Genomic DNA, 23702 nt, shown 5'->3' with positions numbered 1-23702 from the left:
CTTGGGAGGCGGTTTCACACTTGCGTGTCGTTTGCATCGTTACAATAAAGATTAGGGCAGGGGCAAAAAAAAAAGTCTCTTACTGCTGGGCCAAACCAAATCGATTGAGGGTTTGATGGAGCACATGAGCGCACAGGAAACGCAGATCGTATTTGACATATCAAAAATTAAAAGTAAATTTATTTATTTATTTCCTATTTAATCTGTTTGTTTATTGAGTCTACAAGATGCTAAACTGAAGCCGGATAAGTAAACGCTGAACAAGAACCCCCCTTTTTCGGTGAAGGGATCGACCGGAAAGAAAAGAAAGTCAATCCCAGCCTCTCATTGGCCCAAAGTTCCCCGCGAAAATAACGTCACCCGCAGTTTCGCGCCACATCTTCTCCGCTCGGACGTATACACAAGAAGAGGTAAGAAGAGACGTATATAATGATATTTTTTAGCTTATTACATCTGTAGTTTTGGTGGTTTCGTGAAAGCGTGACACGTTAATCAGGTTGACTTAAACGTGCACGAAGGTGTTTTGTTGTTTTACGCTGACGTTTAATGTTAAATCGTCGCAGTCGAGGATCAGCTTATTGTGTGCTCTGCAGCCACATGTCAAATGGAGGTCGAGGGTTTAATGCAGTTAGTGCTTTAGTGAAAATAAGACACTTCAAAACATCTAAAAAAGACACGCAGTGTAGCACATCAGCGCGCCGGAAGTGTTGTTTGTATAGTTAAGTGAACTTTTCGTGCTGTTTGACTGATATCTGGAAGCGATTCAAGCACGCATTCATAACATAGATCCAAGTACCAAATGTAAGGAAAAACAGTTGGTTTGTTTCATGCCCCAACCTTGGACTAATTGTTACACAAGGTTATTTGTGCTACATCAAATATTACCTCATTGCATGTAAATGTAATCGGGCTGTTAACGAGGCAGCGAAAGGCAGGCTGCTCAGTTTATATCCATCTCATGTCATTTTCTCCACAAAACTGAAAAAAGATCTAATAAAACAAAAAGGAAATAGTTAAAGTTTTTCAGCCAGCCACATATGTGAATGTCAGTTTTCTAAATGCTCAGTCAAACTTGAAGCCATCAGTGATGTCCTACAGCCAGAGCGACAGTATGTAAGTGTTATTACATTTCTGTTACTGAGTGTCACCTTTTGTTGATTTCCCAGCAGCAATGTCTTCTCCAGCTTCAACCCCTGGTGGCCGTAAGCGTGGAAGGAACACCAATCCACCTACACGTAAGTTCCCCACCTGCTCCATCCTTTTGCATATGGACCTCCTGTGATTGTATGATGACCGTTGCCTACTTTTCTTCGTGTCTGTGCGATTTTAGCCAGCAGTGAGGACCCCACCTCGCCTCCCTCTCAGCGGCGCAGAGGTCAGGACTCCTCCACCGGGGACCTGATGCCGATGCCCACCTCCCCAGCCACGGACATTCTCAGTCCTGCAGCACCCCAGGACACGTCTCTGCTCTCCAGCCCCCGACCTTCAGGTATGACATGTTTGAGTTGTTGTGGTCTTGTGGACTCAAGTTTGGATTCTTAAATTGTTTTATAAATCTGCCTCCTTTTAACAGTGCCTCCTAACGAGGTGGACATGAGCTCCCCCTTGATGTACGGGACTCCCAGCTCCAGGATTGAGGGAACCCCACGGAGCGGAGTGCGGGGCACACCAGCCAGGCAGCGTCCTGATCTGGGATCAGTCAGGAAGGCTCCCCAAGTTGATCTTCACTCTGAGCCGGTCAGTAACCTTGTGTTTGTCATGTATTGAGCTCACATGAAGCCTGAACCCTCAGAAGTTAACTATTCGCTATCTTCTCTCAGCCGAGCGCAGATGGCGCCGTGGCCAGCGAGTCGAACGCCGGGCAGAGGCTGGTGATCTGGGGGACTGATGTGAATGTCGGCACCTGCAAGGAAAAGTTTCAGGTATGAAGCCGAGTCAGCTAGATCCCATAATAAATGTCCTGTAGGGAGTCCATGAGTTAACATCGGCATGCTTTGCGTTTCGCTGCTTCCAGAGGTTTCTCCAGAGGTTTGTTGACCCGACCTCCACTGAAGATGAGAACGCTGGTCTGGACCTGAACGAGCCGTTATACATGCAGAAGCTGGAGGAGGTGCAATTTTTATTGTTTGCTGCTCCAAACGTTTTTAAGTCAGACTCGCACTGCACGATGGTGTTTCTGAATGATGAACAACAGCCAAGAAATGAGACAATACAGGAGGAGGCGGTTGCGCGGGATTGCATTCAAAGACGTAATATCAATGTTTCTCCTCTCGTCCCACAGATCAGCGTCGTCGGCGATCCTGTGATGAACGTGAACTGCCGCCACGTGCAGTCCTTTGATGCAGAACTTTACAGACAGCTCACCTGCTACCCACAGGTAAAGCTCGCTTCATCTGCCATCATTTGTTTATTTTTTTTCATTGCTGTTGTTTTTATTACGTCATTAGGTGTATTCGTGAGTACGGATTAAACAGAGGATGAAACCTTGAGCCCCTGATGAGTGAAATGGCGGCCTTCTGATTTTTATAATGAAGTAATGCCATACGGTGATGTCTTGAATAAATAAAACTAAAATAAGTGGATGCAAATGCAAAGGGAGAAGTGATGTGTAATGTGACGCAAACAAGGTTATATAGAAAACAAATGGATAGGTGAATGAATCCAAAGACAAATACAGAAGCAAATTTTACTTTTTGTTCTATGAGGGGTTTATTTACATTTTTATTGTTATATCCATCTATAATATTATTAGTCACTTTATCCACAGGACCACTGGCATCTGCACTCTGTTAAAGATTAAATCGTTCCCTGTTTCCGTGGAAGAAATTCTGTGGAATTTGGCTGCGTATTAATGGAGTTAACTATGTCGTTTTCAGGAAGTCATCCCAACTTTTGACATGGCGGTCAACGAGCTTTTCTTCGAGCGTTTCCCCGACTCTTTCCTTGAGTATCAGATCCAAGTACGCCCCTACAACGCCGTGAAAACCAAAAGCATGAGGAGCCTGAACCCAGAAGGTTTGAACTGACGTCACACGTGTTACGGGACCCATGTTGTCTTCTGTTTTTTGTAAACAGTGAGGTGTCAACTTCTGTGTTTCTTCCACAGACATCGATCAGCTGATCACCATCAGCGGCATGGTGATCCGCACCTCGCAGCTCATCCCTGAGATGCAGGAGGCGTTCTTCCAGTGCCAGGTGTGCGCCTACAGCACCCGCGTGGAGGTGGATCGCGGGCGCATCGCCGAGCCGGCTGTGTGTCGCCACTGCAACACCACCCACAGCCTGGCGTTGATTCACAATCGCTCTGTCTTCTCAGACAAACAGATGGTGAGAGTTTGCTCATAGTCAGCGACACCTTATCTCAGAATACACGGATGGTAATCGCCGATGTGTTGCTGCGGAGGTCATGGCGACTGTTTGTTTACCGTTCTTCCTTTCGCAACAGATAAAAATTCAGGAATCTCCCGAAGACATGCCGGCCGGTCAGACGCCTCACACGACTATCGTTTACGCTCACAACGATCTAGTTGACAAAGTGCAGCCAGGAGACAGGGTGAACATCACTGGTGAGATTTCTTTAATATCTTGATAATATTAATTTCATGATGACCTGTATGAAGAGTAAAAGATGGGGCTGAAAATGGAAGCAAGAGCTGAGCTGCAATATTTCTAATGACCAGCAGGGGGCAGCTCCTGGCTGCAGAAAGTCATCAGGTGGATTTAAAGTGTTTGGCATGAAATTAAAGCATTTTTAAAAAAAAAAAATTTGCAAGGTGGTCGTTGAAGGTCACGTTGTGGTCGGATCACTAACAGCCTTTGTCATCTGTGCAGGTATCTACAGAGCCGTCCCAATGCGCGTTAACCCACGCCAGAGCAACGTGAAGTCGGTTTACAAGACTCACATAGATGCCATCCACTTCCGCAAGACAGACGAAAAGCGCCTGCACGGTTTGGACGAAGAGGCCGAGCAGAAGCTCTTCACCGAAGACCGCGTGCAGACCCTGAAGGAGCTCGCAGCCAAGCCGGACGTCTACGAACGCCTCTCCTCTGCCCTTGCACCGAGCATCTACGAACATGAAGACATCAAAAAGGTAAGACCAAAGGCTACTTGTTAAGGTGGAAACACTTGGCTATCACATAGCCAAAAAGGCCCACAACAGCCACGCCCTCTTTCCTGCATATCGGTCACTCTGCTGCAGCTTTTAAAAAAAGAACATTTTAAGCAGAGGTGAAATGCAGAAATGCCCTAATAAAAGTTTTGGTTGAAGATGAATTTAGATTAAAGTTGTGATTCGATTGTGTCTCTTTCTCCGTCTCCTGGTACCAGGGCATCTTGCTCCAGCTGTTTGGGGGCACTCGAAAGGACTTCAGTCAGACCGGCCGCGGGAACTTCCGTGCCGAGGTGAACATCCTGCTTTGCGGAGACCCCGGCACCAGCAAGTCCCAGCTGCTGCAGTACGTCTACAACCTGGTGCCCCGCGGCCAGTACACGTCAGGAAAGGGCTCCAGCGCTGTGGGTCTGACCGCCTATGTGATGAAGGACCCAGAGACCAGGCAGCTGGTGCTGCAGACCGGCGCGCTGGTCCTGAGCGACAACGGCATCTGCTGCATCGACGAGTTCGACAAGATGAGCGACAACACGCGCTCCGTGCTGCACGAGGTCATGGAGCAGCAGACCCTCTCCATTGCAAAGGTATATGTCACCACATTTAATACGTAATCGTTTGGAAGTACGCAAACGGAAGGAGCTTTCGGTCTCACGGCGTTTGTGTTTTCGTGCCCTCAGGCTGGAATCATCTGCCAGCTGAACGCCCGCACCGCCGTGCTGGCTGCTGCCAACCCAGTGGAATCCCAGTGGAACCCCAAAAAGACCACAATCGAGAACATCCAGCTGCCTCACACTCTCCTGTCCAGGTGAACATCACTGCATTGAAACTCCCGATGCACCGATCCACATGTTGCTGTGTTGCAAACTAAACGTAACTTTGTGTTTGTTGCGCCGTCAGATTCGACCTCATTTTCCTGATGCTGGATCCCCAGGATGAGGCTTACGACCGCAGGCTGGCTCACCACCTGGTGTCTCTCTACTACCAGACCGAGGAGCAGATGGAGGAAGAGTTCCTGGACATGGCCGTGCTGAAGGACTACATCGCGTACGCGCGAACGTACATCAACCCAAGACTGAGCGAAGAAGCCAGCCAGGCCCTCATTGAGGTCTGTGGAAACTCTGTGGCTTAATTTAACCCTTTTAGCAAACATTTTAGTCGATTCTTAGAGTTCTATGTAGCTGACCTTGTTTACGTTCATCCGCAGGCCTATGTTGACATGAGAAAGATAGGCAGCGGCCGTGGGATGGTGTCCGCCTACCCCAGACAGCTGGAGTCCCTGATCCGCTTGGCAGAGGCCCACGCCAAGGTACGCTTCTCCGAGAAAGTGGAGACCATTGACGTGGAGGAGGCCAAGCGGCTGCACCGAGAGGCCTTGAAACAGTCGGCCACAGATCCTAGAACAGGATTTGTAGACATCTCTATTCTGACAACAGGTACGGAAGACAGTGAATGTATTTCTAAAGGTGCTGACATGAGAAATTAAAGATGCACTTTATGAGGGTCAGGCTCATTTTACAATGGCCTTGCTTTGAAATACTAGTTCCATTTTCTCCATTGTGAAGGTGCCACTTGGGCTTTTCCGGCCTCTTTATAGGACAACTTTTTAACCCCAGATTAATTATGCAAATAACCTCTAGGTTCAGTCCTGCAGTTGCATTTCAATGCATTGTTCTTTGCTTGATTACAGGCATGAGCGCCACAGCACGCAAGCGCAAGGAGGAGGTAGCCCAGGCCCTGAAGAAGCTGATCCAGGCCAAAGGGAAGACGCCAGCCATGAAATACCAGCAGCTGCTCGATGACCTCAGAGGACAGTCTGAAACTGTGAGTCTTTTAAATCTTTATTTTTATTAAGCCAGCATGAAGTCAAAGCTCAAATATCAGTTTGATTTCAGCTCTTCAGATGGCGATCGCTATGGCTGTAGCATGGCACTCGTTCCTCATTAGACTGAACAAAAGCTAAGCTCTAACATTTCTCCGTATCCTCTGAAATATCACAAAATTCAGCCAGAGTAGCCGTCGACACGTTTGCACTCTCTGAGTATTTGCTGCACTTTTGCATCACTTCCTCTCTAATGGCTTCCTCCTGTCTTGCCCCGTTTGCAGGCGATTACTAAGGAGCTGTTCGACGAGGCGTTGCGAGCTCTGGCTGACGAGGATTACTTGACAGTCACTGGAAAGACTGTTCGTCTCCTTGCTTGAGGCACACCCTGCAATTATGTACAGTCCTTAATTTTAAATCCTATCCCATGTCGACTTCTTTACTCGTGCTGTAAAAAAACGTATTTGTTTAACCGAACCAGCATGTGCTGAATATCTGGGTGTATTAGATGTTTATAGCACCCCAGATTGGTGATTCAGAAGGACCCAATGACTCATTAAACGCTGGTTTCCTGTTGCAGTTTTTATAGGAATGTGTAAAAACTGCATCCAGTGTTGACTTAAAGAGCTCATATTTGAAAGTACTTATTTTCTTTGTTAACTTGTTTTGTGCTGTGATTAAAAAGCTCTTTGGATAACTTGTACATTATAATCGCAGACTTTGTCTTCAAGAAACTGTTAAAGCAAGCTTGAACTTATTTTGTGTTTTTTCTTTTGGATTGAGTAGCTCATGTTGACTATTTGTTTATAGAGAATAAATAAAATGATGTTCACTAAAGGTTTCTTACTTCTGACCTGCATATTTCACCAGTTTCTCTATCTTAAGTTGTTTGCTAGCTGTATCATCTATGCGGAAGAGCCTACTGCTGACTTTACTGGGTAAATCTTGGTAGTAAATGGACTGAGATTTGTTCCAGTTTCCAGTATCCTGGCCACATATGCTTCTGATGTGCAGGTGAGCCAGTGATTAATGATTGAAACAAGGCAGGGTGGATCCAAGCTTTCGTGTTTACACTGATACTGACCCCATCATCCAAGTCACATGTCAGAAACTGACTTATTACATGTTTTTCCAATTTAATTTCTTTCTTATTGTACCTGATGTGGTCTTCTGCTATAGCCCATGGGTCTGGAGATGCTCTTCTGCATACCTCAGTTGTAAGGAGTGATCATGTAAGTTATTGTTGCCTTCCTATTAGTTCAAAGCTGTCTCCTCTGGTATCAACAAGGTATTTTTACCCAGAGAACTGCATGTTTTCTCTTCTGGACCATTCTCTGTACACTCTACAGATGGCTGTGTGGGAAAATCCTCGTAACCAGCAGTTTTTGAAACGGTATTAACAACCACACCACATTACAAGTCACTTGAGGCATCTCTTTTCCTTGTTCTGATGATCAGTGTGTGGCCACTCTACACAGTAATGCAGTTTTCCTCCATTATGTAACAAGTGATAAAAGTATACAGAGACTTATTGTGAACCATTAAATAATGACATGTAGACATGCTGGTCTCGTCATGTGTCTCCACTACCAAACCCGTTTTATCATTTAACAATGTAGGGCTCGAGCAGAGGAAATGCAAATGTTGAAAGCATTTCACTGGTGCATGAATAATTGAGTATGGTTTAAAACGACTTCAAAAATATACTCTCCAAGCATTTCTGAGTTTCCCAGACATTTCCCAGAAGGTCAAGGTCCAAGGTCAGAATTGAGGTCAAAGGGTCAAAATCATAATTTCATTTTAATTTGACTTTCATACTTTGATTATTCAGGAGAGTCCAATTTAATCAAAACTAGATGGCTAGTTCAGAAAGAGTGGCTATTTTAGGTCATTTTTTCCCCAAAGGTCAAAATGTATGATAGTCATTTCTGCTTTCAATTAAGAACTTTTGGTCTTGGTAGCATTGTGCCATATCATCAAAACTAGAACCAACCAACCATTTTTCATTTATCTTGACCCAAACTAGAATAAATGTAGTCAGACTCTCTGTCCCAGTGTTCAGTGTACTGTTGCTTTTGTGCTCCCTGGCACTTTGGTGCAGTCCTTCACTCACACTGGCTTAGCTCAATATCTGTGAAGCAATCGGAGCCATGAATTTAAAAAAAGTTAGTTTGACCTACTCAGCAGGGGGGGGGGGGGGTTTGAAGTGGTAAAACATGAGCGCGAGAGCCTGCTGTCGTATAAAATCATGCTTAAACGGACGTGCCAAGCGGCTCTTTTTTGTGGCTTTATCTCAGATTATGACGGAGACCCCGGAGTTTGTACACCTGCAGCTGGAGCCAGAATGATGTGTTGCTATAGCAACTACAGCTACATGGCAGCAATCCGAGTCAGCGATGAGAGTGGGTGACTTGACCAGCTACATCCACCATTTTGTCTTATCTGTGACCACACTTCATCTGCTTCCCAAATCTGCTGCACATCCTCTAGCAGTTAATCTCTGGCCTGATTATAAATGTAAAAAGTATGTTTTTTGCTATTGTATTTTTATTGTAGTCCAATTTTATCAGGTCTGACATTAGCCAAATAAATGGATAAGATATTGGAGGGAGAAAAACCTTTAATCCAGATCTGTAAGCTTAAATTATCCAATAACCTGACCACTGAAAAGATGCAGTTAAGCCAGATGTGTCTCGAATCTCTCAGATCTCTGCTCTTGATAGCTTAACTGTTTCTTTCCTTCTAACAGTGCAACCTGCATAAATTCTGGACCTGGAATGGACACCTGTATTATCCACAAAAGTGTGTTTAAAGTTTCAAAAATAAAATAAATCTTTTGTTTTGTGAAATATCCGACCCTTCTCATCCTGTTTTAAATGTAACTGAACTCTACAAATCAGCAGACGAGGTTTTGTCTAAGAAGGTCAAAAGCCCGACAATTTGGGAGATGCTCGCTTAATTTTGAACGGTGATGTGTGACGTGTGCAAAATCCTAACCTGCCGAGCTGTCAGCTGAAACCAGGCTGAAATTTACCAGAAAAAGATGATAGTTTCTGTCGGTCATAATGTCCAAAGTATGGGGGTATGATAGAAAACTAATACAGCCTGCACATATTTATATTAAATCTGTTAGTGAAGTTGTTAAGGCTCTAATCCTAATCAAAAAGAAGCTGCACTGACTTAGTCTTAACTTTAATTTCAGCATGGTGACGCAGTGGTTAGCACTGCTGCCTCACAACAAAGGGGTCCTGGGTTTGAATGCATTGGCTGGCTGGGGCCGCTTTGTGTGGAGTTTCCATGATCCCCATCCCTGCATGGCTTCCTCTCACAGTCCAAACACATGGAGTTTGTACTGTGACCAGTTAGGTTAACTCATGACTCTAAATCAAGTCCTGCCACTGCTTTGGTTTGCAAACTCCAGCTGTGCCCCTCTTTTATATGCTGAATGTAAAAACACTTCCACTCGTTAATGCCCCTCAGCCCCAGTTGGCCAAGGATGGTACCAAGCAAGTTAAAGGCCTACTGTAAGAGCACAGAATCTGAACCACACGAAGCAAGTTAACAAATAAATGCAGCCGTCTTCTGACGATACAATCAAATAACTGACAGAACACAAAGGCTCGTCTCACATTTGCCAAAAAAACATGGTGACTATTCCCAAGACCTTTGAGGAAATGTTATGCGGACTGATGAGACAAAAGCTGAACTTCTGGGAAGCTTTTGTTACATTTTCTTTGTTACAAACTAACAAAGAAAATAACATCACACTAACAGTCAAACATGGTGGTGGTAGTGTGATGGTCTGGGGCTACTATGGTACTTCAGAAACAACGCTACTAAAAATGCCTGGAGGAGACTGTTCAGTCATCTGTTTGTCTCCCGGAGCTCAAGTGTACTTGAATTATGCAGCAGGATGAAGATCTGAATGAAGGTTTTGGAGTGACCAAGTCCAGATTTGGCATGATGTTAAACAGGCTGTTTATACATGAAAAGGTTACAGTATGGCTAAATTAAAACAATTCTGCAAAGAATAGTGGGCCAAAATTCCTCCATAGCAATGTCAAAGACTCATTACCAGTATCTACAAATGCTTGGTTGCAGTTCTTACTGCCAAGGGTGCCACAACCAGTAATCAGGATTAAGTCCAGGCAGGTTTGAGTAACTTTGTAACCTTAATGAATGGAATCATCATTTAAAAACTACTTTTTATTTGCTGTGTTTACCTTTGTCTAACACTGAAATTAGTTTGACGATATGAAACATGAAAGAATGGAACGAGAGTGAGAGTGGACAGGTGCGAACAGCCTGTCAGCAGCGTGCAATGCCGCTCTCCGCCGGTGTGATGCTGCTCGCCCGATTTTTAACCGCCGTGATGTCACACATCTGTGTGCTTCTGGACTCGGCTGAAGAAGATGGCGGCCTCCTCAGGTTTGTGTGTCTTCAAACTAACATATACAGCGACGCAATGTGCAGCACAAGTCGAGGCCTCGATGTTATTTCAGTCACGACACTGAGACTTTTTACTTAGGAGAGAGGTTTATGAAATCGCTTTGATTTGTAATTTACTGCAGTCGATGAAGCAGTGAGCCTCACGGGAGCCATCTATGTCACGGAACTGGTGTGTTGGCTAACCCTAGCTATATAGCGAAGGAGTGACTAGCTGGCCCCGTGAGTTAGCTGAAATAGCTTAAGGTGGTCTTCGCTGTGGCCCATACGGACACCGTGCATGTGAAACAAACGTTAGCTATAAAAATCCAGTATAAATTTTTGATTTGGTTTGTAGGTTTCTGTTAATGTGTTTCGCAAACAACCATAGATGGCATTAGCTAGTGAAGCTAACTTAGCGACTAGAATATTCCAGCACCGCGCGGCACTCACTCCCATTTTGTCCAGCTAGCTTGATCGGAATATTCTTATCGCATATGAATGTCGTAAACGCGTATTTTGTGATTAAATAGCAACAAAAGCACAATAACCGAACAGTTAAACATGCTTTATGAGAAATTTTGTATAGCTTCTCCATGAAGCATCACACACGGCAGTACACATAATGGTATCGGAAATGTTTTAATGTGGGGAGCAGTTCCGCCTCTGCTTTCATTAGCACGCTGCTCGCTATTGTTGTGGCACGCTTAACGCCTTTGTTTAACCCGTTTTCCATTAGGTAAAAAATGTATTGTATTTACACGAGGTGGGTATTTGCAGGTGTAGGGCGGGGAAGATAGTCGAGCACCAGATCGATTAACTACAACCGCTGTAGTGGGCACGCTTTGTTTCAGCAAGTAGTCGGGGCCCGTGCTTGCCTTCAGCGCTCCAACAGGAAGCGTGGCTTTTCAAACTTGCAAAATAAACGCCCTGAACGACAAAACAAATGAATAATAGCAAGTCGCAGCAAACGGCTTTTATTTTTGTGCAGATCTTAAGCAACCATAACGGAGACGAAACGGCAAAAGGGAGCGAAGTAGAGAAAGATTTAAGTTGCCCCATTAACGACACACATGTGGGGACGTGGGGAGCTGTTTAGATGTCTTCCAGTCGAGTTCTTAATTTGAATTGCAGCACTACCTTTAACCGTGACTGCAACTGATAATACTTGTCAGACAGGTGAGGGCAACAAAACTAGCATTCAGTTTGGACAGTGATGGATGTGGCGAACACACTCATTACTAAGCCGATCCTTTATTCTGTGGCCTTTGCACCAACCTGACATGATAGACCAACAGTCACCAACTCGGCTCGTGCTGTTGTGGAGACCAGCTGATGAATCAGTCTGCTGATATTAACCAGTCGCATTTGTGTCCGTATCTATGTGTTAATGAATAATCTTTAATTAGCAATACAGACAAAAATGCTGGTAACTGGTTTAGAGCCTCTTCTTTTGCTCCTCTTGACTGTTTTTAGCACAGCTGACATTTCAAGATCGCTCCTGTGCTCTATTACTTAATCTTTCTTTCACTTAAACTTTACCCTGGTGTGTGTATATGTAGATAATATTGACTGATAAATCAGTATTTTACATTTTTAATTGCTGAATTTTTGCAAACAAACAAAGTATGTTTTATGACCAAAACCTTGCACTTAGTGGCTCATCTTCCATTTGAAAAACAGACCATTACCAGAAAACGCAAACAACAAATTTCCCATTGGGAATTTAATTTCTTTCCCAGAGCCAAAACTTTGTAATTAGCTAAGTATTTACAGAAAGGTATAAATAATTTTTGTTTAATAAAACAAATTGCACAAAAAAAGCCATTCACAGTGAATATAAATGTAATGTAAAGTCTTGCTTTTTTCCTCGTCTTACATTAGAATTTCTGAGCATCTTTTGACGATCTTCAACTCCGTTATTAGTCAATTAACTTGTCATTTATTTTCTCAATCAGTTATAATGTTGCTATTACAGACTAGGGATGTTTGATATAACAATATATATCGGATGACGATATAAAAACGTCTATCGTTTCATTTTATGCTATCGTTTGTTTCGTGGTGTCGCAAAATAAACTGTTTACGGCAATATTTTTTCATCGTTTTGATGGTCACTGTAGTGGCTATATTAATTTCTTAAAGTTCTTTCTTTCTCTTATATTTAATATAACCACACTACAGATGGACAAGCGCCTGTTTTTATGCGTTGTCTTTAGCAACAACGACGGTAAAATCCCTGCGTGTGGCTTACTTATTTTCCACATAAACCTTTCACAATAAAGCTCAAGATCCTGTTGAGACTTTTCAAAATAAACTGAATCACGTGAAAGAGTATGCAGAGTATTTATGGATGAGAAGCGAAAAAGAGCCATCGGGTGCTAAAAAATAAACCTTAGACTCAGACGTTAGAACAAGCTTTTCCCCGCAGCACACCGTGTAATAAATACTCACAAAGAAAACGGCGGCCGTTACAACTTATGTCTAAAAATGTATAGTATCATGCATCGGTTAAAACATTCGACTCCAGGTACGCGACGCCCAGCTGGAAACACTTCACGCAAGTCGAGCTGCCTGAGATTCACAGAATTTACAGAAAATGTTAGATTTGTGTGATTTATATTGTTATCGGGATGATAGATGTCTTATATCAGGATATGAGATTTTGGTCATATCGCACAGCCCTATTACAGACAGTCCTGTTGACATCGGTGTCTCTGCAATGACTGAAATCTTTCAACAGTTTCTAGGGAGCAGAGACATTTTAAGAGTCAGCCATTGCAGTCTCAGATGAAGGGCTGATATTTTTTTTTTTCTTTAAAACTTATCTCTGAAGTCTGACCATGAGGTGAAATGAAAGATTACATTTCTTCGCCTTCCGCTCCAGGCATGTGGTCTTTTTTTTTTCTTTTTTTTCTTTTTTGAAGAAAATAACTCCCTTCACTTCCCTTTCTGCTGGTTTGTCTTTAGGATCATACTTATGAATACCAGTAGTTTCACGTATGCGCAGCCACCGCTCCTCTAAGAAGTTCATCATTTACAGTCTGCTGAGTGCCTGTCAGGCTATGTGTTTTATGCCAACTTATCAGCCCCCCTACGAATACCCTCCTCTCCGAGCAGCCAAACATTGGGTTGAAGAGTTTTGAGCGATGTTCTCATCGGCCCAGATATTAAGACGCTGGTCATAAGATGGATTTTACTCTGAATCAGGTGTTAAAAATCAGCAGTATAGGCCCATGTGCTTCAGCTCTCGTGACCATTTCCAAACAGCTGTCAAAGCGCCGATATATTTCAAGCTTCAGTGTTAACGCGGCATCGCATGTCTTCAGCGAGTGACTTCTGATCAAGGTATCAAATTCGAGGCACAGAAGGTGAACGTAACATACTGTGAGCCGCGGTCTGCTGAGCTATTTTTTTGTATCAGCTTGTCCTGTTTTACGCACATTTAACTGCTTCACTCTTGTACATGGATTGCATGTTTTGATCCGAAGTGTGAAGTCAAATTTTCATGAAACACTAGCAACGGAAAAAAGCAGACCTCAGATTATCAGAGTGGTGGCTGCTGAATATTTTCCTGCCGGTCAGCTAATTGTTTCAGCTTCGTGCGCTGTACCAATTAATTTGCCATATATTCAGTCAGGCAATTGATCTTTTGACCTGTAGATTGTCATACAGTGAAAATCGTTTTCAGATCGGCATTTTAAAACTGTTTTGTCAACAAAAGTGATTTGCATCCAAGCAGCAAAAGGCAAATTCAGACTGGTAGGATTTTCAGTAGGTGACAAATGTTACATAACAAAATGCAGCTTTCCCATAAAACCAGGTGATCATTACAGCTCTAAACCAGCTGTTATGGACACATCTGTTTATACTTTATGAATATTTTAGTTTTTTCTTTAGTAACAAATCTCGTGAAAGCTAAACTTATAGAAAACAATGACTTCATTGAGCCTCACTACTGTTTGCTCTCCTGTTAGCGATTTCTAGTCCTAAGATCACTGCCTCCTGAGGATATGTGTGATAAACGATCCAGTTATGCATGCAGCAAGCCTTAATATTAGTCAGATAATGCGTTACTGCAAAAGGCACCAATGCTGTGGAGAGTTTTAGTTTAATGACTCTGAAGTAGTGGATGAGGCCTGGCGACGCTGATTGGCTCTGGACATGTGTCATTTAGAGCAGCCACGCCGCTATCGCTCAGGTTATTGTTCAGGATACCTCGGAACTCTGATGTTCGACTTGGGAATAACGTCACTCCTGAGTTAATGCATTCCTGAAAAAGCGAGGACAAACGGGGACATCCAACTCCAAATTTTGAGTCGCATATCTCAAAATTCTTGCCTTTTTGACTCAAAATCTGAGGACATTTTTTAGGCAATGACCTTAAATTTTGTCTTATGCGCGACTATTTATTTATTTATTTTTTTAAATAGTATCCAGCTGGATGAGTTATAAAAATGTGTCCCTTGACGTCTCACTGTAGTGGTTTTGTAGCTGTTGCTAGGGCTTGTTCTAGGCAGTAGTTGCCTGGGTAACCCTCCACGTTATTTGACACACTGTCATACATCAGTGAGTAGTATCATTCGTCCTCGCTGGTAGACAGTGTTTATTAAAAAAAAAAAAAGTTGCTGATGTAACTCGGGTAACATTTCACTTTGCCAGCAGTTATTTTGCCTGTCATTGGCTGACGTTGCTGAATGTCATTGACTTCATGTGGCCTCTGGTTGCCACATAGTTGCTTCTTTTGACGCAACTTTATTGCGTTGGCTGATGTGTTTTTGCTGTTCACAGATGGCACGATGAAGAGCTGAAAGATTCAATGGGGATTTTGTGTTTGTCTAAGTAAAATAGCCCAAGAAAACGAATGCCATCGACCAATAGACAAATTATTTTAAGTCCTGTTATCAGCCGAGAGTTTCATAATCTCTTCAACCCATTAAAGAATGGCTAGTTTTTGTCTTTTTTGGCCATGCAAACACCTTTAAATCGATCCTCGTATTCTCTTCGTTCCTCTGTTATTTTAGGAGTTAAAGTCCCACGCAATTTTCGCTTGTTGGAAGAGCTTGAAGAGGGCCAGAAGGGCGAAGGCGACGGCACAGTCAGCTGGGGCCTGGAGGATGACGAAGACATGACTCTCACACGATGGACAGGCATGATCATCGGACCAGCGAGAGTAAGCACGGGAATCTCGTGAATGAACACACTGCCCGCTATTCATATTAGACACCGTAACCAAAGCCATTCTGTTCTTTTCTTCCTCAGACCAATTACGAGAACAGGATATACAGTCTGAAAGTGGAATGTGGACCTAGATACCCAGAGACAGCGCCGACCGTTAGATTTGTAACAAAAATTAGCATGAATGGGATAAATAATTCCAACGGGACGGTGAGTGTCATCACAGATCTGTCAAGGTTATGTATGGCTTTCGCTATCTTCTCTATCATTTCGGGAGTTGTGAAATTGTTTCGCAGCTTTGTGATGCGAGCCGTGCAATAACTCACTGTCAGCAGTCTTGTCACAATGACTGATTCTGTTTGTTTTGTTTTTTTTGTTTCTCCCCTTTTGTCTCGCAGGTGGATTCACGTAGCATACCAATATTAGCAAAATGGCAGAATTCTTATACCATTAAAATTGTTCTTCAAGAGTTAAGGCGTCTAATGATGTCCAAAGAAAATATGAAGCTTCCACAACCACCAGAAGGACAGACCTACAGCACTTAATCGTAATGGATTGTTTCGACCCTCTGTCTTAAACCTTACTCTCTTAGAAATATTGTGTAAAATCATCATGAGGCTCACTTCGCACATCAACAGTATCGTCTGCAAGAGCAAGATTGGACTTTCTTATTACATAGCTCATTCAAAAAAATGGAAAAAAAGTCCCTGCAGTTAAGCACTGAATAGATAGTAAAAAGACTACAAGACCACACTTATCTGCCTATAATAAAGTTTCTTTGACAATGACTTTTGTGTTTTGACCGGTTCCAGCTTGAGTAGGCTTGAAGAGGGAAGCATGATGCCACATTGAGGCTGTACCAGAGTCCCAGTACTTTTGTTTAAATGGCTTGAAGTAAAAGGCAAGATTGGGGGGAAGGGTATGAAGGCATGTTCTGTAACTAATACCTAGTCAAAGAGAAGCCACATTTTTGAGATGTTAGTAAAATTTAGCAGGTTCTTTGAAATATCATGCAGATCGCTGAATATTGAATACTGTGGCTGTAGTCTAAAAGTAGTGTCACAAGGTAAGAAAGATTTTTTTTTTATAAATATATATAAATATATATATATATCTGTATTTGACACGATACCAATATGTTTCTGTTCTGCGGCTCTTTGACATGTAACAGACGTTGAAGCCTGTTCGGTTCTGAAACCCTTGCATTTAACTTCTAGTGGAAATGGCAGGTGTATGAATTTGTGATTTTTCTCAAATTAAATCACTGTCTGCAAAAAAAGGCTCGTCGTGTATTTGACTCCCACACCTAGTGTTTTTTATTTTTTCCACCAGAGGGCCCTGCCAGACAAATAGGCTTCCTCTAAACAGCCGGATACATACACAGTTCGTGGATTATGCCATGGGAAAGCCGGTTCAAACCACGCTGCAGTCACTTGTGCCAGTTAGAATAATAAAAAGCTTTTTATCTGTTCTGAGAAGCAGAAGCAAGGTTTCCTCTGTGCAGCTGTGGGATTAGCCGTAAAGTTTAATAAACCAAATGAGCATATCGGAGTGTTTAAAGAAGATGCTGTGATCATCTACGCGCACAGGCCTCTTTATTAGGCTGCTTGTTAATTCAAATATTTAATCAGCAGCTTGGTGCTATTAGAAGGAGATGAGGTCAAGAGGACCTGAAGTTTCAAACAGCATCACAATCGGGAGGAAAAGTAATTTCAGTTTAGATGTGACATGGTGATTGGTAGTTCAGAAACGGCTGAGCTACTGGCAGTTTCCTGCAAAATCATCTGTAGGGTTTACAGAGAATGGTCTGAAGAAGGAAATTTCCAGTGAGCTGCTGTTCTCTGGGTGAAAACGACTTGTTGATGTCAGATGAGAAGGGCCAGGCTGTTTTGAGCTGATGGGAAGGCAGCAATTACTCAGTAGAAACGAGGTATGCAGAAGAGGGTCTTTGAAAGCACAACATGTCAAACCTTGTAGCAGATGGACTCGTGAAGCAGACTCACAGACTCACCAAAACTGGACAGCTGGAAATGCCTGGTCTAATGAGTTTCAACTGCTGCTTCAATAATCAGATGATGGTGTCAGAAACAACATGAAAGCATGGATCCATCCTGCCCTGTAGCAATGACTCAGGCTGATAGTGGTGTAATGGTGTGAGGGATATTATCTTGGTGCACTTTTGGCTCCACAGTACCAACTGTGCATCTTTTAAACGCCACAGCCCACCTCGTTATTGCTGCTGACTGCGCCCATCTGTGTGACCACAGTGTACACATCTTCTGATGGTTGCTTCCAGCAGGACCATGTCAAGCTCAGATTATCTCACTGGTTTCTTGAACATGACGACGAATGACCTTCACCGTCACCAGATCTCAACCCAATAGAGCATCTTTGGGATGTAAATCTGCTGCAACTGTGCAACGTTTCATGCTAATATGAACCAAAATCTCTGAGGAAAGTTTCAGCACCTTGTTGAATCTATGCCACAAAGAATTAAGGCACCTATGAAGGTGAAAGTTGGCCTGACCTGGTACTAACAATGTAGGACTACTGAAGTGGCCAGTGAGTGTATATGTAGCAGATTAAGTTTATCTGTCAAACTGTGCAGTGAGGTGTCTGAATCTTAATATTGAAACTTTAATTACCAGGAAGATTGAATAAGACTGCAGCCTTTATTCCTCTGAGGGTGTTGGGTTGTGAAAGAAGGGTTAACACTGCAGTTTGCATTATTTCTGCTGAATTAAATTCCCACAATCAACAAGAAGCAGGCTGAACGTGTTTTGAAAGGATTAATATTGGCCCATTCACACAAAGTTACATCCCAGTGAAAATGACATTTAATGTCTTCATAACTCTTCCTTTATGTGGAGGTGAGACACTGGGCTGCAACGATGAATGCTGAATTTTAAAAAGTGCAAGGCCACTTTTCTAAATTACCATAGCTCTTTATTAATCAGGCCCCAAGTGAGCGTGTGACCTCTAAAAATGATGAGCAGTGGTCCTAGATCAACCTGTGTGACCTCCCAGCTGTATATCTCCTTCGCTGTGGCCTGTGGGCAGCTTGTCTCGTCTCGGGGCTGAGATGAATGCACACCTGTCTGCCATGTCTGCAGCTTGTTAAATAGCTGGTAAAACCCTGCCTTTTGACTTAAGTCACATGTTAAATAAATACGCTACTTAAAAAACAGGTGAACTGAATGTGAATAGAATTACAAAGGAATCTTTTAATTACATGGCAGGAAATTACACATTTGCATAATTGAGAAAGCGTCATTTATAGAAAAACAAGACATGATTGAGTAACTTGTTTCCTAATTTGTTTGCAAAGAATAAGCTTTTATGTGTGTCTGTGTGTGTCTGTGTGCTTGGCCACACTGTGTCCTCTCAAATCAGAGCTCTGTCCCCTAGAGGGCGCTCCAAACTCACGTATGTCCCTAGCAGTGCCCTGAGAAGGGACTTGTGTTTAGAGGACATGGCTTGTCTGAAAAGGCAGCGATGCTTCCAGGCTCCATTTGTGCATGCTGTCATTACTTTTTAGAAACATGATGTGTTTTACTTTGCTCAGGGAGCTGAAGCCCCGCTGCTGTGCAGAGGCTCCTAGCTGGTGTCCCCATGTGTCTTTATAAAAGTAGCTGAGGTTGTGCACATTTAACTAGCATTTCTACTATAAAGCCAATGGATATCTGAAAGCTGGCAAATGTTCCTGTTTCGACTTGGTGTGCGTGCATGTGGGTGTGAGATGAGTCAGTGTTTGCTGCGGAGGATGACCTCGCTCATCCTCAGTCTGTGCAAGACGGGATTTGACTTTCTGGATGTGACAGTTAGTGTATGGGCCTAGCCTCCATCAGCTATACTCTCCCTGCTTGTTGTTTGTTTGTTTTCCTCCCTCTTGTCCCCTTGGAAGTCATGAATATGAAATCAGAAGTGGCTTGTGTTGCAGCCAGTTCACTCAGCGGCTCAGCCATCCCATATACATAAAAGGCAGAGCCCCAGGTTACACAGGCTTAGTCCTTTATTCACCACATGAATTTTTAGAGTAGACTTCTCTGAACCACTTTTTTCTTTTTTGGGGGGGAATCTCATTTGAATGGAGGTAGGAAATCCTTGCTTGACTATTTAACCTCCAGTCCCAACAGACTAATCTGAATTTTAGACTCAGGCACCTGCACAAAAGCACCATCTGAAGCAGCACTGGAAGCCAACTGAGCTTATTACACTTGTACCAACTGTGCTATTTTAGTTTCTTTTTAAGGTGCCAACCCGGCAAAAATAAAGAGTTATATTGCTCTGGGTTGGAGGGGACTTGAGGCACAAAGCCGGAGAGAGCTGTTCAGTGATCTAAGATGGGAAGGAATGCGGTGAGGAGGACATACGTCTCGTCTGCCGGCAGACTGCTGGAACCAGGCCTCTGCTCCCAGAGCTCTCACCTTTTGCCCCGAGGGGCCAAAAGGGCGCGTCTTGTGTCTGTTGATACTGTAAAAAGCTTTGTCTTCTTTATGTCCACTAAAAAGAGACTGTCCTTCTTCCTGGGAAACCCTACTTGTTCCCCATGCACTTACATTTTGAGTCTTAAAGCGAAGAGCGCCTTTCTAATCTCCATTATTCAGGGTAACCTCATACTCCCAACAGTCCCCTGTAATTAAGTCATAAATATCTATAGTATCTGCAGCTAACAGATACTGGCTTTTTGCACATAGAATAGAATAGAATTCAACTTTATTGTCATTGCACATGTCACAGGTACAGGGCAACGAAATGCACTTTGCATCCATCCAGAAGTGCTTTAGTGATATAGATGTATTACAATATATATTAGCAATAATATAGATATGTAAGTATATTACAGAAATGGGTCTATTATGGTATGTTATAATGTACACGGTATGAAGTATGTTATGAATATGCTATAACTATAAGTATGTACAGGCTATGAACAGGATATAAATATGAAAAAAATGTACCCATGTGTAGAAATTATTCATGTGTTTCACTAATGCAGAATGTCAGATTTCTCTAAAATATTGATATTGGCGTCAGACACATTTTAGATTTTGCACTGAGGTTCTTTGAACATGTGTTGTACCATCCATCCATCGTCTCCCGCTTATCCAAAGTGGGGTCTTGGTGGCAGCAGCCTAAGCAGGGTATTCCAGACATCCTACTTCCCAGCCACACGTTCCAGTTCCTCCCTGGAACATTCCAAGGTGATCCCAGGCCAGACAAGATAGATCATTTGGCCCAGAAAACCTCCTACCCAGATGCCCGACCCACCTTAACTGGCTCCTTTGAACGTGCAGAATATCATAGATCCTGCATGATGAGAACCAGAGGATCACCTGTGAATATGAAGAACAGCACTTTGTAAAATTGTAGAAAACTGCATCCTTGACCCATTTAGCAACATGTTGACTTACTTATTCCAAGCTAACCTGCTTTAGTTAAGTTTTATTGTAATTTGTAGCACCCTGAATCTAGATCCTGTATGTGATTCTGATTTTTCTCTATTTTGGTCGCCACCTGGTGCTGAGGGAATCCTATATAGACTCTATAATTTCCAGTCTCATGTTAGCTTAAGTTATCTGGACAAAAGGGCGGAGTGCTAAGATATCAGCTAATGCTTACTGACTCCACAAACAGTAACAGACTAAGAAAAGACTAAAATCTTACTCACAAAAACTGAAGCACTGATTCCTTGGATGGACTGCACAAAACACAAAGTCCACTGAAAAAAGGCACCAACAGCACAGTTCAGTGAAGCAAATGTGAGGTCACCTCAGCCACCAGTTGCCTGTTCACAGGCACCCCTATCATTTAAAGCTCTTGCTCCTGTATCTAGATGAATGAGCTATACAAGCTGTACCTCACCTAGAGTTGTTTTGATAGTGTAAACTATCCACAGAGTCCATGCTTTTTATCCTGCGTTCCATTTGAAGTGGGATGGTGGAAATTTTTATCTGGAAAGGGCCCACAAGGCAGCTTTCTCACTCAAGAAGTTGAAGAAGCCACGCCAACCCCAACTTTGCAATCCAAGATGGCACCAGTGAGCATGAGCAGTAAAACTGCAAAACTTGTAATCTGTACTACCACTGTATTGTGTTTGTGACTCAGTAAACAAGTCACACACAGAAAGAGCCAGGCTCTATCTGCAAACGTGCTGCTGCAGCACTTTTAGGTGTAAAAACACTGGCATTGCTTTGTGTTTGTTGTATTGCTGCTGATAGCTGAGTGACTCTGCCTTGCTTGGAGGAGAACAAAGGGCATTTTCCCAACTACTACTGTAGTTTATCTGTGCATTATATAAAAAGAAATAAACTCATTGTAAAAGTAAAATAAAATAGGACGAAGGTTAGAAGACAAAAGAGACGCACTACGACACCACCTTTCTAAATATCAACACAGGCAACAGTAAGAGTTTATTCAGTTCAATTCAATTTTGTTTATATAACACCACATGACAACAATCAGCTCAAGAGACTTTATATTGTAAGGTAAAGACCCTACAATAATAGAAAGCAACGAGACGACCCCCTGTGAGAAAGCGCTTGCCGATAATGGGAAGGAAAAACTCCCTTTTAACTTGAAGAAGCTTTTGGCAGAATCAGGATCAGGCAGGGACGCTGTCTGTAGCGACTGGTTGGGAGTGAGATGAGGGAGACGGGACAAAAGACACACTGTGGAAGAGAGCTTTTAAATTAAAAGAACCAACAAAATTACATTTAGATAAGAGATATGTTGACAAACATATAAAATATGATTTAAAAAGTGTTTCATTGTAAAGATTTTTGGATGTTTCTCAAACAGCGATAATGTAGCTACTGTTAATGATTTAGGTAAACTGTTCCAGAGAGATGGCCCTCTCTATATATGCATGGTGACTAAGGGAAGTGCTTAGAATATCTTCTGTAATACTAATCTCTGTGGAAAGCTTAAAGCAATTCTAGAAAATACCGGGCAGGTGTAAAAATTACAGGTGTATCTATACACAACACACACAATAGACATGAAATAGCGATAAAAGCTACTGGAACAAGGTTAACTGGAGAGATGTGACACCCAGCTGTGACTTCTGTATAGTGGATGTTTAAACATGGCACTTTATAGAGGTTGACTCACTTTTGAAGTCAGCCTCAAGTGGCCACTAGAGGAAATGCAGGTTCTTGCACTTTAAGCTCCTCAGGTTGCTTCTTGGAAATATGACACTGCAAAGCTGCCAGACCTTCCACTGGGATCAGCAGTACTGATCGGGTCCCATATCGACTTTTATCCAAGCTTTTTGCCCTGCTGTAGCTAAAGCAAACACATGTGCCATGAAAACAAAACAGCCAGCTTAATCAGGCTTTCTTCTTCTTCTCTTGCACCTTTTAATCACAAACAGGTGGATAGTCGCAGCAACCCTAAACGAGAAAATTCAACTTCCTTTATCAATTAAGTTATATTTTCTTAATTGATAAGAAAATATAACCGGGTCGTAACAGGCGGGAAGAAGGAGTCCGGTTGTTCACCTCCTCCTGGGCCACAGTTACCTCACCCCATCTAACAAACAGAGGATTTAATGTGGAACAGAGTTTTGCATCCAAACATTAAACAGATTCAAATAATACATTTAAATGGTGGCAAAGAATGGGGTAAAAAACACAGTGACATTGCTCGCATAAGCTAATCAAACACACACAGACAGTATTTGGGGGCTTGGAAACGTGTGTGCATAAGTGTTTAAGTGCTGTACTTACAGTGAGATAAATGAACGCTCCCACTCTTGCTGTGAGAAAGGAGACAGATTGGAACCACATGTCGTGTTGCACTGCTCCCTGGGCTATTGACATGCACTTCACACAGCCGTCCACATTCGGATGCAACGCCGAGAGCTCGAGGTCATTTCTATGCTCGCTGATGTCGAGAGAGACTCGCAGAGTGACAGCCTGCAGTTTATAGGGAAGCTTTGATTTGAATCTGCCGTCAGCGTATGATGTATGGACGTACGCTATCGGGAACATGAATTTAAAAGTCAAGCCGAGCGTGTTGCTTGTAAGTGAACAACCTCATCGCGGGTCAAAGTGACACAGAACAGGGCTTCTTACAAAATGTTGCAAAAAGCAGGAAGGAGGGAGGGGTGGGGGGGAGAAAATGACCAAATCGTCTGTCTGTGTACTCACTGCATTCCAGGTTATTTA

The 23702-nt window shown here is 42.9% G+C and overlaps 2 protein-coding genes and 1 long non-coding RNA gene across 5 annotated transcripts; 2 read left to right on the top strand and 1 right to left on the bottom strand.

Moving 5' to 3' along the window:
• The first annotated feature begins 327 nt into the window (after window positions 1–327).
• Window positions 328–6765, top strand: mcm4 (minichromosome maintenance complex component 4). Of its 2 annotated transcripts, none has more exons than XM_004542795.3 (17): window positions 328–410; window positions 1167–1235; window positions 1331–1489; window positions 1574–1737; window positions 1821–1922; window positions 2015–2110; window positions 2282–2377; window positions 2877–3015; window positions 3107–3327; window positions 3446–3566; window positions 3832–4091; window positions 4328–4693; window positions 4787–4914; window positions 5007–5214; window positions 5314–5542; window positions 5797–5930; window positions 6213–6765. In XM_004542795.3, the coding sequence occupies exons 2-17, from the start codon at window positions 1172–1174 to the stop codon at window positions 6306–6308; spliced, it is 2583 nt and encodes an 860-aa protein (XP_004542852.1). In that variant the 5' UTR covers window positions 328–410; window positions 1167–1171; the 3' UTR covers window positions 6309–6765. The 2 variants fall into 2 exon arrangements, with proteins under 2 accessions (XP_004542852.1, XP_023010341.1); XM_023154573.3 differs by having other exon boundaries at window positions 350–410; window positions 1170–1235.
• Window positions 6766–10199: 3434 nt separating this feature from the next.
• Window positions 10200–16319, top strand: ube2v2 (ubiquitin-conjugating enzyme E2 variant 2). Its single transcript, XM_004542797.4, has 4 exons — window positions 10200–10356; window positions 15378–15526; window positions 15616–15741; window positions 15930–16319. The coding sequence occupies exons 1-4, from the start codon at window positions 10341–10343 to the stop codon at window positions 16074–16076; spliced, it is 438 nt and encodes a 145-aa protein (XP_004542854.1). The 5' UTR covers window positions 10200–10340; the 3' UTR covers window positions 16077–16319.
• Window positions 16320–22044: 5725 nt separating this feature from the next.
• Window positions 22045–23491, bottom strand: LOC143413764 (uncharacterized). Of its 2 annotated transcripts, none has more exons than XR_013094378.1 (3): window positions 23262–23491; window positions 22645–22818; window positions 22045–22215 (listed from the first exon to the last, which is right to left on the bottom strand). It is a non-coding gene; the product is annotated as an uncharacterized LOC143413764 (long non-coding RNA). The 2 variants fall into 2 exon arrangements; XR_013094377.1 differs by having other exon boundaries at window positions 22045–22202.
• Between the last annotated feature and the right edge of the window lie 211 nt (window positions 23492–23702).

Source organism: Maylandia zebra, linkage group LG18 (genome assembly GCF_041146795.1).
Source record: "Maylandia zebra isolate NMK-2024a linkage group LG18, Mzebra_GT3a, whole genome shotgun sequence".
In the NCBI taxonomy this organism is placed as follows: Eukaryota; Metazoa; Chordata; class Actinopteri; order Cichliformes; family Cichlidae; genus Maylandia; species Maylandia zebra.
This window is presented reverse-complemented; position numbering and strand designations above follow the sequence as displayed.

Excerpts from the sequence above, each read along its gene's own strand:
- mcm4 (XM_004542795.3), top strand. The coding sequence starts at position 1,172 with ATGTCTTCTCCAGCTTCAACCCCTGGTGGCCGTAAGCGTGGAAGGAAC. Across the intron at positions 1,236-1,330 it reads GAACACCAATCCACCTACAC|CCAGCAGTGAGGACCCCACC; the intron begins GTAAGTTCCCCA and ends GTGCGATTTTAG. Across the intron at positions 2,378-2,876 it reads AGCTCACCTGCTACCCACAG|GAAGTCATCCCAACTTTTGA; the intron begins GTAAAGCTCGCT and ends TGTCGTTTTCAG.
- ube2v2 (XM_004542797.4), top strand. Across the intron at positions 15,527-15,615 it reads TGATCATCGGACCAGCGAGA|ACCAATTACGAGAACAGGAT; the intron begins GTAAGCACGGGA and ends TTTCTTCCTCAG. Across the intron at positions 15,742-15,929 it reads TAAATAATTCCAACGGGACG|GTGGATTCACGTAGCATACC; the intron begins GTGAGTGTCATC and ends TTTGTCTCGCAG.